The 13,957-nt window shown below is 35.6% G+C and overlaps 1 protein-coding gene across 1 annotated transcript in view; it reads right to left on the bottom strand.

Moving 5' to 3' along the window:
• Positions 1 to 10,106, bottom strand: part of LOC146004666 (protein-L-histidine N-pros-methyltransferase) — a 298,307-nt gene extending 288,201 nt beyond the window's left edge. Inside the window, exon 1 of the mRNA XM_083143578.1 lies at positions 9,570 to 10,106. Coding sequence (XP_082999704.1) covers positions 9,570 to 9,788 — 219 coding nt within the window. The 5' untranslated portion in view covers positions 9,789 to 10,106. The remainder of the gene's footprint in view (positions 1 to 9,569) is intronic.
• Between the last annotated feature and the right edge of the window lie 3,851 nt (positions 10,107 to 13,957).

The raw sequence follows: 13,957 nt of genomic DNA, 5'->3' as shown, positions 1-13,957 counted from the left end.
CACCAAAGTGAAAAAACAAGACATGTACACCCTGACTAGGACACAAACTCAGAACTTCCATGGCTGAGATCGTAAGTCAGATAGGACTCAGTAAACAACAAACATTCTCCTTTAATGTGACCATTAGGACTAATTTTTTAAGTAAAAAAAAATCTGTATGTTGATGTGAGCTCTAAATGATATATGTTACATATTTGTAAAACATTTACAAATTCCTATCACGATAACTACTGTCTATGAATCAAATTTTGTTTCACATAAAAAAATTTACATATTATATATCCATTTTAATGTAAATACATGTCTTAATATTGGCTTGTAAATATACTCATGCATTGAGCCACAAAAAACATGTAAAATGTTCATCATTTTTCTCAAAATACATCCTTGGAACAAGATATCAGGCAGCAATGCACACTTGCGACTCAATTTGTTACAATGTCTCAATTCACCTTATATGACAGACTGACCTGAAGTGGCATTCGGAATGACACATACATTGGTATGGCCAGAACTTATCCATGTACACCGATTATGACACATGTGTAATAAACTACACAGCTAAGTCTTTCCAAATTTTCTGATTATTGTGGCAATTTGTGCAAAGATTGTTTCAGTTAACATGTTATACTCCATACGGTCAACGAATTTAATTACGTATAAAGTGTATATTGATGTATTTATTTTCCACTCTGCACTAAGCTGTTTCATCTTCTTTAATGCGAATGAAATACAAGAATGCAGGAAAATATAGAAACTATGGCTTTATCACAATTCAATCATGTAGGGTGAATTTATATTCTGCTAATACAATGTGTAAAGAAACAAAGTGCCAGAGTATGATGTGAGGTGGGTGCACAGAATGAACCAAACACTGTTGAAACTTGCTACTTAGGTAGCTAAGCATGCTGAGGAGTGGCCGATGAATGTTCTTTTACAAGTATTTCAGATATTCTTTTACAAGTGTCTTAGATATGAGTCCGTCATTAATATTAATCCTCATCATTGTAATAGATCATAGTGGCAAAAAAATTGTTAAGTAAAAAATATATAAAAAAAGACAAGAAGTGTAAAAACTTACAAAAAAAATACTTGCGCTATAAAAACATTTCACAAGTTGAAAGGATGAAGAAAAAACATGAGTATGGAAAGATAAAACTAAACCCCATGGTACAAATGGCATCAGTGTCTGTCAATTGTCTTTTTCAATGGGTGCTGCATGGTCAGTGAATCAAGCATCATCACCACTGTTTTCTGGCTTGCTCCTTATTCCTTCCAAGTGTCTCCTCAATCGTCCTCATGACACTGAGCAACCCTGAAATTTTGAAGGCTCCCAGCGGTAATCAAATCTCAGAGGGGGGTATATCCATCTGAGGGGAGGTGTAAGTTTGTATTTAGGGGGATGTAAGTGTAAATTTAAGAGCCAAAATGACCATAAATGGGGCTTCCTAAAAAAAATTGTGGGGCTAAATCAATACCTGGGACCATAGTCGTCACCAGAAATTGTTGCGGGGGGGGAAGGGGGGGCAAATGATAAAAGTTGAATAGTAGAAACACAGTAAGTATTATTACCACGCTTATAAATGTTGTTATACAATAAATATTATAAACTAACAAAAAAATAATTTTATTTGAAATAATAATAAAAATAATTATTATATAAATGGGGAGACTCGATCCACCAAACAAGTGAATATCAGCACAACTATTTTCTATTATTTCTTTTGCATTTTATACAGTTAGTATCTGAAATGCATTTCGATATTAACTTAACTCTTGGGCCTCTCGTTCAAGGAAAGGCTTTAAATTTTAGGGGATTTTTTTAAAGAAAGTTTGTTGCGTGGCCTCTCACCTACAACTGTAATTATTAGAATTTTGAAAACTGTGGAATCATTTGTTTTTTGGATGAAATAGTAGAATATAACCTTGTTCCTGTATTTTTCACTCAATATTTTCGATCCATTGTATTTACACTTTGATTATTCTGTTCGAATACTAACTAAATGAACTTTGTTTCTGTTCTTAACAATAAGAGTAACAAACTTTCGGCTTTCTTGTATCTTTAAATGAACGATGTCAATTTCTAGGCAGGGGAGGGAGTCCATCGACCCATTTGACCCCCCTCCCGATGCCCTGAATGGGACCCCTTGAAACAAAGATGAAGTGCTAATCATTTGGCTAAGTGGGACCCCATGCCAGTAAAGATAAAACCAAACATGACAGCATACCAACTATGTATTTTTAATATATTAGTACTTAAAAATCTCTGCCCTAATAATTATAGTGACGTTTACCACTTTTACACTACAGAACACAATTTGTCAGGACAAATAGTAAGAATATGTATAACAAAAGCCAGTTTACTTTATGGACAGAGGCTAATCAGGATGACACCTACAGCTTAAACTACTGTATTTTGCCCTGGACATGAATTGAAAATCACACAAGAACAAACCCACAGTGCCAATCACCATGTCATCATGGGCATCAGTATTATAGGAACAGAAATATGTGTCTACTCCATACTTTAGTTCTTAGATATCACAATAATTATTTTGTGTGTCAGAAAACTTTTGTTCTCTTTGATGTAATTTCCAAAATATTGTACCTACATTGCTTCTCTAATACATAATAATAAAAGTAATAATCATGACAATGAGGATGAGTGATTATTTAATCCATAATTTAGTGGTTAGTAACATTTCTGATGTAATCTGAAATATGCTTACTTTTACTTATCCATGGAAAATTGAAAAGTGTGACTAACAGACATCACATGATGTCAAAGATGAGTTTTTGTCCATCAAAAGTTAAATTTTGGATGTAAAGTGCACTGTGGTGAAAGCACCAGTGTCATGCCCAAGGGGAAGGGAGATGTTATACTGTAATGCTGTCTTTAGCTCAGTATCTCTAAAAGGAATAACTTTAAATGCTGTAAAATATGGCAATATATAGGGGAGACTACTGAAAAATAAGACATATCCTCCCTTCCCCTAAAAAAAAACCTAGGCATACAACTCGAAAGTACCGTTGGTTTATCTATTGATTGATTGGGTTCGTGTTTTCTAAGTCCACTTTATGCACAGTAAGGCTAATCGGGAATGGATGTACAGTTTAAAGTGGGATCTGAACCACTATGTGCTTCCACCAGGTATCGAACCTGGGAACCCTTGTTTGAAAGGTGAAGACACTACCACTTAGCCACCAGGGAGGCTCGGTATTGGTTTATAGCTATCAAGTAAGTCTTTTGATAGTGACTCTAAACCAACAAACGTCAGTGTCCATTGTTGACCCAGCCTAAGTGCACCTGAGAGTTCCAAATATGTAACAAAAGATAACTTCGGTCTAGGTAGCATTATCCACTACACTATTATGGGGTCTATAAATAAGACCTTTAATTCCGTGCAATCGGAAATGTTGTTCAAAGTCCACTTTAAACTCAGATTGACAAACTGAGATGGACCTACAGTTCAAAGCAGGGTCCTACTGCAAAATGTAGCTCCATTAGTTTGGAAAATAGGATCCATTGATTACAATGCAACAGCATTACCACTACACCATTGGGGAGGCCGAATTTAGTGTAATTATGAGAAATAAAACTTCGATAAATGGAGAGAGGCCAGACAATGTGTTAGAGCCACTAGAGCTAGCTGTTGAAGCTTAACAATATATGTGATGCAGTTTTTTACTCAAAACTGTAGAAAACAACTTCTGCAGTTTGAAATGCAGTCAACTCCACCATGATCATACCAGATTTTTTCACACAGTGAAACATGGTTTTATGAAGGAGACAAATAATCTATCAGTACAATGGGATGCCTGGTTGAATGGGAGGGGGCTGATAAAAGTTATGTAGCTCCATTGGTCCAATCAGTTTTAAAGTAAAATAACATTAGATTTGTCAAAAAGTTGTAAAAGAGTGAGTACAAAAAACAGTCATATTTCCTTTCAAAATTTCCGGTAATGTTATTCATACAGTACGATACACATATCCAAGAAACATTCAGTGTAAAACCAAAAAAAGAGTATTCAATTTCCTAGTTATTGATTAAACTTGTTTGCTCAATATTTTTCAATATGGACTAACAGTAACCAAACAGATTTAGCTACAAAATGATTGAACTACTGCTTGTTTATTTTATGATGAAGGTTGCCCGTCCCCATGGCAGAAGGGTTAGCACATCGTGCTACGATGCCAGGGGTCCCGGATTTGAATCCTGGCCAGAGCATGGATGTTTTTGAGTGTCCATTCATTAATTTCATCATGTCATTACTCATCCCCTTCTTCACAATTAGCCAAAAGTGGCACAAAAAGCCAATCAATCAACCTTCATAATAATTGATTGATTTGCTTTATTTTACTTTGCTTGTACCACTTTTAGATAATTGTGAAGATGGGGATGTTGCTCATCATGAAGAAATTGATGAATGGACAGTCACAAACATCCATGCCCTGGCCAGGATTTGAACCAGGGACCCCTGGCATCGTAGCGCAATGTGCTAACCACTCCACCATGTGGCCGGTATTTTATGATGTAGGATTATAATTGAGGATATGGGAACACTCTAATCATGTTCGGAGGCCCTTTGTGACATGAACACAGAATATCGTACGTACACATTACTTAAATTCCAGTAAATCTGTGCTTCTTCAATCATGCACGTGCACTTCAGCATGTAAACCTTTTGCAAACTGATGTTTATGTTGATAAATTCACGGGACAAACACCCCATTCCATTACATGCTCCGTCCCCTAACAAGATCACTTTGAAAAGTAATACCAACATATTGTTAAATTTATTACTCACTTCCTGAGTGAACAATGTTTAAGTAGTCAAGTATCATAATAATACATAATCTTGTGTTGGTAATATGTACTATGTAGATGACTACTGTTGTGCCTTTGCCCAGCTAAGGTTTAAGACCCTATCCGTGCATGCATAGGCATTCCTTTGTGATTGTACTTTAATAAGTTTCATGTATTCATCATTCTTCCTCATCAACATGATTAATGCAGAAAGGCTAAATGTAAAATGAAATAAGGAAAAATATATCGGTATGCAATAAGTATTGAAAATAATACCAATTTACACAGACAACTGCATAAAACCACACTTAGGCTCTGGTGCTTGGCATCTACAATGTGTTGTAAGTTTGTTTTATTTAAGAGTACACTAAACAAACTTCAGTTTCAGATCATGGAAACCACAAATAACAAGAAATATTTAATCTCAAAGTATGCCCCCCCCAAAGAAAAACCCAACTCCTATCTCATAAGTAGGGAACGGAACTTTATGTGCTAAAAAACTCAGAAATATTTATTTTTTATGTGTCATAAATGTTGAAAATATGTGATAAAAACAGGAAAATATGTGACAAAAATAAAAAACATTTGGTTACAAAAACAAAGTATTACATGCATTTTAAACACCTGAAATAAGTTTCTAAATGCTTACCTCTTAGTGAGCTATTTCTTGGAAGAGTTGCAGTGGATCACCATAGTTTTTCCAAATTCTCCATTGCAAATCTGTGACGATTATCTCTAAAAAGCATCTTATATTACGAGAGAGGTCGTTCTAGATCACAAGAAACAATTCTTGCATATTTGAAGCACGAAATGCCACTAACGCTGAAGTTTTCCAAAGCTCCCTCTTCCTCTACTTCAGCTTCCAAAACACGTGCAATTTGGCACAACGTTTGAAAACCTTGGTTTTCCTCAAAATTTTCTGTACATTTAGACATTAGCACTTGAGGGTTAGATCCAGTGGGGGTAATATTTTGCCCCAATAGGATCGTAGGCGGAGACGCCAGAAGTCTGCCAGCGAGAGTGTTCAAAGAAAGAACAAACCAAACACTCTCGATATGAAAGAGGTGCGGAGAATAAACATTTCTCCTTCGAGGATTTGGAGGTAGCTGAAGTAAATGAGCGATTTTATGTATTTAAAATGAAAATTCGCAAAATATGTATTTACATACGGAAAACTGGAAAATATGTGTTTTTATGTAAAATAAAATTTGCTGTGTTGACATATAAGGCTATGATGAGAATTTTGGCCAAAACGAGGGTCTCTATCTTATCGCAGAAAAAAACATTTATTTACCTAAAGTTCCGTTCCCTACTCATAAGAGTACTTTCACAGTTTTCTATCCATAAACACCAGGTGCATGGACACTCCAGGGTGTCTACCATTTTGCAAAAACTAAATTTCCTGACTTTTCCAGACCAAGAAGCAAACATTTTCAGATCAAATCATTAAGGCAATTAATAACATGAACATGTTTGGAAGAAGATCACAATAGTTTAGCTATTAGCTAAACACACATTTAGAATCCCACTTAACCAAATTTTGGAATACTGACTTCTCAATGAGAAGGGAAACTCAACAGTAAATGGCTATTAGGTAGGGAGAGGGAAGCAAGAATTGACTAATGATGGACAAAGAATTATTTTATATAAAAAATCACAACAATTATTGCATAAATAGCACATAACAATGGAACAATTGAGTAATATATATATTACTCTTAATAATTATCTACCAACCCCCCCCCCTCCCCCAATGAGGAAGTGGTAGCCACTTATTGTAAGTAGTTGAACATAGTTCAAAACATGACCTATTTCCTACATTATAATTTGTCAACAACAAATTAAAAAATTCTTTCTTTCTTTGTTCAAAAACCTATTTTTAGTGCACTACTTTAAAAAATCAGATTTTCCAGAAAAACAAGAAATTTCCCTCACTTTTCCAGGATTTTGAGGTTTTCCAGACTGGTAGACACCCTGCACTCAAATAGTGAAAAAAAGTGCAAATGATAACGTCACCAAACCTAACACTCCTAAAAATAGTTTCACTTCTAGTTTCGTTTCATAAGCTTTAAGATCTTCGTGATTGATTTACAGTGCATCTTAATGTAAAATAATATTTATTGTAAATTTATTCACTTGCCATTAATCATTTGTGTTTATGAAGTGGTAGGAAACATTCAATCTGGTATCGTTTTTTATTGTGATGTTGGATGCTATATTCACTTACGAGAAACATTCATGCACTGCGGCTTTAGGCTAAGTAAATAGAAGTAAGCTACTTTAATTACCCTAACACATCTTTGCAAGGTAAAAATAAAAAAAATGCACTCAAACACATATTCTTCATAAACCATGCAACATTTTTCACTTTTTGGCTGGGGTAAAGGTACCGTTGATATTGCATTACACATTTAGAAACACTTCCAAAATAACATTTTGAAGATATGCTTTACAAAATATTATAACGTTATACATTGTAAAAATATAACTTTTAAGCCCAGATGACCATAGTTGTGTGAGACAAATGTTTTACTACTTAAGGAGATGATACATGATGTGACCACACTCACCAAAGGTTCTTGCCATCCAAAAATAAATTACTATGAGTTACTAATTAGAAACTATTATTTCCAATGTACTGCACTTATTTTATGTATATAAATAGGATTTCCAAGGATGATACATTTAGTGCATACATAACGGTACAGCTACCAAGTAATAAAGAAAAAAAAACAGCCAGTCCTGATATATAGAAACTACTGTTAAAAAATTCTGTATGTAACCGGTAGTTTTAAGTTCACATTGAGAATCACAATAATTTGGGACAAATTTTCATGACATATTTCAGCGTATTGGCAAAAAAAATATTATAAAGGTAATTCAGATACTTCAAGAGAAGTTACTGAAATCCCTCCACTTGAAAACTTTCAAATATCATATTGAGGCTATGATAGGTATACAAATTACCTCCCCAACCTCATATTTTACCAAGTTTTTCAATGATTTTGGTAGGAACAACAATTGTTTCTCCCTTATCAGTGTCTACAATGTAAATGGGTAACGGTTCCGAATGTTTAATGATTGTTTCAAAGTTTCATAGGAGAAAGTCGAAGTATCAAAGAAGAGTGGAAATGATTGTAAAAGCAAAATTGAAGCATCCTGAAAGTAATTAGTACTGTTTGTACTTTCAAAACGTCCTATTCATCGGCAAAAAGAATGTGTAAAATGTACCTTACATATACACATATCGAACATCTCGGTTTCCATTGACACGGCATTCCACATACTACTCCCTGATGGTTCTCCATACGAGGTTCGAAGGGCTGTCATGCTTGAGACCCTCCTAACCTAACCACGAAATGATTTAGGGATGTTATTTTAATGCTAAAAGCCATTAACCTGACCTGCCTAACCTAACTATGAAAGCAAAGTATTTAGGAACGTTTTGGCAATTACAAACTACTGCTGGCAGCAGCAATCCATACCTAAGACCAGTGACTTATCCACACACCAACACCCCCTAAAATATTTCACAAAGACCAAATTTATGGTTACTTTGGCTCAAAATTTACCCATAAACCCCTCAAATGGAAAATTTTGGATAAACCTCTGCCTAAGATGACAGTAAACGAATGGCTGGTGGCAAGAAAAGTTTTATATAGGAGTATATAGAAGTGAAAAAACATTCTCAAGCAAACATGCAGTAAGTTGCTAAAACTCTGAAGTATGTATTAACAAACATAAAAACAAATCGAACTGTAAAAAAATGTGTGCATAGCATGATGAAATCACAATGAATGTAGGCCTACAAGTGCATTCCTTCTGTATTTTCTTAGAAAAGTGTTATTACACAATCTTCCCTTATAGACACTGATGACTGGTGATAATGATGGGATACATGTCATAATTAATGTGTGGATTGTTTCCATTACATAAATATTGCATCACGATTTATTTCTTCTGCACTGGTTGAGAGTTTAACAGTAAAAGATAATGGTTCACTAAAAATGAATTGTTCTGTGATTTATGTTACTGAATTAATGCAAAATTTATTTTAAAAATCAAATTTATTGTGAGAAAATGCAACATTTTGGATTATTCCAATGCTCCTTGCTGCATTCTAAAAACTCTTCATGCATTGCCTTCATAATTTAAGTTTCTTTGAATTTTTTTTTAGAAGTTCAAGATGAGTCACATACACTCAAATCTAATTAAAATCATATGTAACTTTATTGTTATAAAAGTGGACAGTTACAAATGCAACTGCAATTATACATCTCTCAACCCCCTTCCCTACCAGGAATAATTTTCTCCTTCTCTATAGACACACTACCTTGAGCGACAAAGATAAAGCTTGAACTGGACTGAAAAATCATTCAGCAAGAAAGATGCATAAAGTATTCATTATAAGTCCATAACATGTGCATGTATGTATGTTCTAAATTCATATGATTTAGATGAATCATGAGAGGTATGTACAATGACGACATAAGCATCAAACAAACCGAAGTTGAGCCATTAGATCTAAGGGCATTGTTAAAAGCTCAAGGTAAAACATGGACCACATCATACAACAAATGGAAGTTGAGCCTCATCATAAAATGATACAGCCATTCATTATGTGGAGGATTTCAACTACTTCAATTTTTCCAGCAACACACAAGAGACTTAGCACATATATAATGTTATCACATAAGAAAACACACAAATTTGATTACAATTTGCACTCGATCAAAGTACGTACGAACTCTATGCACTCACCTTTCTCTTGTCATATCTCTGCAGCCTATCGTCAGCCAAGTATTTATTGTATAAAGTTCTCGCTAATGTTCCGTGTGGTCGAAATGATTTCAATGCCATGTCACCATTCTCAGAAGTTTCTGGCAAGTCATACACCATACGCCCATTCATAGATTCCACTTCACACGAAGCACAACATTTGTCAGTTCCAGTTACATGGCATGCATTAAGATCTTCCATTTTTCTCTTACGCAAACTTCTGTGTGGAACGAAACTCTACACTTGAATTACATGATAAAAGATCAAAATAAAAACCACAGGAAAAAATCAAAACACGTAAACAAATGTGTCCCAGTTTCGAAACTAAAAATACGAGGTGAACACCTCTGTAATTACTCAACTGTGATAGTTGACAGTTGCATGCATTGTGTATAATAAGTTCAGTGTTCAGTAAATGCTTAAATTACTTGAAATAAGTATAACCCTACGTTAAAAATTGAAATGTTCTCCAACTGAAACAACAAAACACAACACACATACAGGCGCAGACATATTTGTTACCGAGCTGCCATCTGACGGAAACTTTGGAAGAAAACAGTTGAAGGCTGCAGCGCGCAACAGTCTACGTTCTCTTTTCATATGTTCATTCAACAGGAATGGGAGGGAATAAGATCGGCAGATTCACGGAACCAGGGGCGCCGACTTGTCAAAATTATTGGGGGGGCTCTGATCACTGAAATAAATGAATGATGACTCACTCCCTCTCTTTTCTAAAAAATAAAAAATACGTCTTCGTATAGCAGTTTTTAAGCAGCTATTATATTCCTCATGCAAATGAAATGTAACATGAAAAACGTTTAGAAAATGTTTCAAAGTATCTTTATGTCTATTGTGTCTGCTCATTTGTTTTTTAAATAACAATTAACATTTTTATTGAAAAGTATGTATTTACATTAAGAGACCAACCTAACAGTTTTATGCCGACCTCGGTGGCCGAGCATGTTGGGTGGTAGACTCAACCCACTTTGATCCAGAGGTCTCGGGTTCGAGTCCCGGCGAGGGCATGGGCGTGTTTTAATGTCCGCAACAGACATGTGATGGGTTGCAAATAACCCATAAAATAAACAGTATTTAACAGTTTTATTTAATTATTTACATAAATGCTAACACAAATCGCAGGAAAATGGTTTTACTTTTTTGTTCTTGCTACAATATTTTACTTTTTAAATTTAATTTTGCAATAATAAAAACAAATAGCATGTACACTAAGATATAAATTGACATACACAACAAAAACATATGAACATGATCTAAAAATGAAGCAAAAGTTGCTCTACGCAGTGGGTTATTTTTTATGAACTCATTAACGAGCGGTCTCAGGTCCAAATTATCAAGCACAGTTTGATGTATGTGAAGTACCGCTAAGCTGCTTAGTCTCTTCTACCTCATTGTAGATCTCAAATATGTCTTTAGTCGGCTAATAACACTGAATGACCTTTCGGCTGTGGCTGTCGTCACTGGCACAGTGCTGAGGACCATCATGAATTTGGCTCCTGGAGGGTGCTGTCTTCCAAAAGAAACTTCCTTATGTCACGCATGGTAGTTAGAACCACTTTCTTCTGTTTGGCAATATCACCAAGCATGGACATGTGTACGGAGAGCCTATCGGTATCCAAATCTTTGCGAAAAAGTTCTCGCGTTTGCTGAAAGTTTGTTGTGCAACTGTTCACAGCTGAGATGCATTCTTTCTCTACGGCTGTTACGTTTTGTAGTCCTGTAGATTCATGTCCTTGTTTAACACATGATTTTGCTGTGTCACACACGTCAGTGTATATTGATTTATAATACTATTTTGGAGTGTAGAACTTGTGATGTTTGGCAGCATCAGGATTTTCAAGTCTCTTAGGGACCTGACGTTGCCGGGGCAATTCTGGCTCAACGAGGCTCGGTTTGCCCTCTGTGCATTTCAGCCAGAACTGCTCAAAACACATTCGCTTTTCTTGAAAGATGTCAGTCAAGTATTTTAGTTTTGATTCTACTTCTGTAGAACCAATGCGTTGAGACTGAATCTTACAGTTTACCTCTTCTATTTGACCCATCACATGGCAGTAGAGGGAGAGAAAGAAAAATGTCTTGAAGTGAAGCATTGTCTCCAGATATCCAGCACATTTTAATGTTGCGTCAGTAGAATCCTCTTCAGAAAAATTCTCAAGAAAATTGAGAAGGTTTTCATAGTTCCTTAAGATCAGTTGCATACTGGAGGCTCTCAACGTCCACCGACGAGGGCAAAGTGGTCGCAGTCCAGTATGGCCAGCCTTCTCATTCACATCAATAATATTCCTAAATATTTGCATTCTTTTAGGGGATTCCCAAACAGTCTTTATCAAGTCGTTGGCTAAATTCATTATGTCTCTGATTAATATATGTATAATAGTAAATAATAATTATATACATACTTAGTATATAGTTATAAGTTATGTGTTTTGCTGTTTCCGGTCATAGGCCCCCCAAAATTGATGGTTTATCGGTCTCAGCCCCCCAAAGTTGATGGTATAGAACTTTTCAAATGTGTATTTAAAGTTAAGTTCATGTGGCAAAATTCAGAGTAAACTTTACAAGTGAAGAAAAATAATACATTAGATCCTCTTAAGCAAAATTATTGGGGGGGCTCTGCCCCCAGATCATTAACATTGGGGGGGCTCGAGTCCCCCCAAGCCCCATGGAGTCGGCGCCTATGCACGGAACATATGTTATTGCTTTCTACATTGTATTATATAAATACGTAAGTATATGATTCCTCTTGTACTCATGGCAAACCTCGATACCATTAGTCATTGGCGGATTTAGCGGGAGACACAGGGGAAGGTGCCCGCCCCCACCCAAAACGATGACTAATTGATTCTTTGATTTGGTGTTTTAAGTCCACTTTATTCACAGTAAGGCCAATTGCAGTGGCGCAACCACAGGGGGGGGGTATTCCCCCTCAACCTTGGTCGGAAATGAGTTCTAGGGGAGCAAACATTGACGGCCCATTGTACCTGCAGGGGGCAATTACCGCCCAGAACTTCAAATTTTATGCAAATAAAAATACTTTTCGTAAAATTTTCTTGCTCGCTTCGTTCGCAATACCGGCTTTTCTTAGTCTTATCAAGTTCAGAACCGCAGCTAGGGGACCGCGGGAGACAGCCCTGGGCGCCGAACGATCTAAATGATAAAAGTTGTAAAATTGATTTGTGTATTTTTTTAAAGTCTAATTTATGCACAGAAAGGCTAAATTAGACTGGGCCTATAGCTTAAAGTTGGTTCCGAACCACTATGTGCCTCCACCAGGTATCGAACCCTGGACCCCTTGATTGCAAGGGGACGATGTACTATACCATCGGGGAGGCACAAAAGTGTAAATGATATAATGCCATGGCGTTCCATGAAATTATTTGCGCCCTATTAAATTAATATTGATTTAAGCCTGCAAAAAATTGGATCCAAATATTTTCTTGCTCTTTTCGCTTGCAATTTATCTTTGTTCGCTGTAATGCATTGTAAATCACCAGACAAAGAAATAAAACTTGTCTTAATTGATTTTGTTTTAAATGCATGAACAATTGTTTTGAGCAAAGGGAGCGTGGACGTTTGAGAGACAATTTATGTAATTCTTGCTGTTGGTTTATTGTGAGGTCGATGAATTGGTTGCGTAATGTATTTAAATAATATATGCTGTATATAACATTTATTAAATAAACTTTGAATACGTACACAATTTAGTGTCCACGTCACTCCACGTTGCATATATGTGAAACATATAATGTGCATGAAAGTTATGTTAATGTAAATAAGAATTATATTTGGAATGCATTTATAAAGCATTTTCTGTCTTTCGAAAATAGTTTATGTGCTTGTTTTCCGTTATTAATGTGAAATTGAACGTGTTAAAAAAAATTCTCATCGTTTGTTCGAACACAAATGCTTTAGCACAAACTTCTACCTCCTGTTTGCGTAATTTACGAGGATAATAACGTCTATGATACTACCACTAGACTACTAATAGTAATAATAATGTTGGTCCTGGGTTCGAATCCCGGCTTGGGCATGGATATTTGCGAGTATCCATTCATCATTTTCATCATGCCATCACTCATCCCAATCTTCGCAAATTAGCCAAAAGTGGCACGAGAAGCGAAGTAAAATAAAGCAAATCAATAATAACAATAATAATAATGTCATAATAACATTATTAGTAACATTATTATTATTAAAATTATTATTATTAGTAGTAGTAGTACTTATATCCTGGTACTTGCCCCCCCAGACAAAAAATCGTGGTTGCGCCTCTGGCTAATAGTTTAAAGTGACATATAGTTTAAAGTGGGATCCGATCCACTATGTGCCTCCACCGGGTATCGAACCCGGGA

This window comes from Lepisma saccharinum, chromosome 22 (assembly GCF_977018435.1).
Source record: "Lepisma saccharinum chromosome 22, izLepSacc3.1, whole genome shotgun sequence".
Lineage (NCBI taxonomy): Eukaryota > Metazoa > Arthropoda > Insecta > Zygentoma > Lepismatidae > Lepisma > Lepisma saccharinum.
The sequence above is the reverse complement of the archived record's forward strand: the minus strand, read 5'-3'. Positions and strand labels throughout refer to the sequence as shown.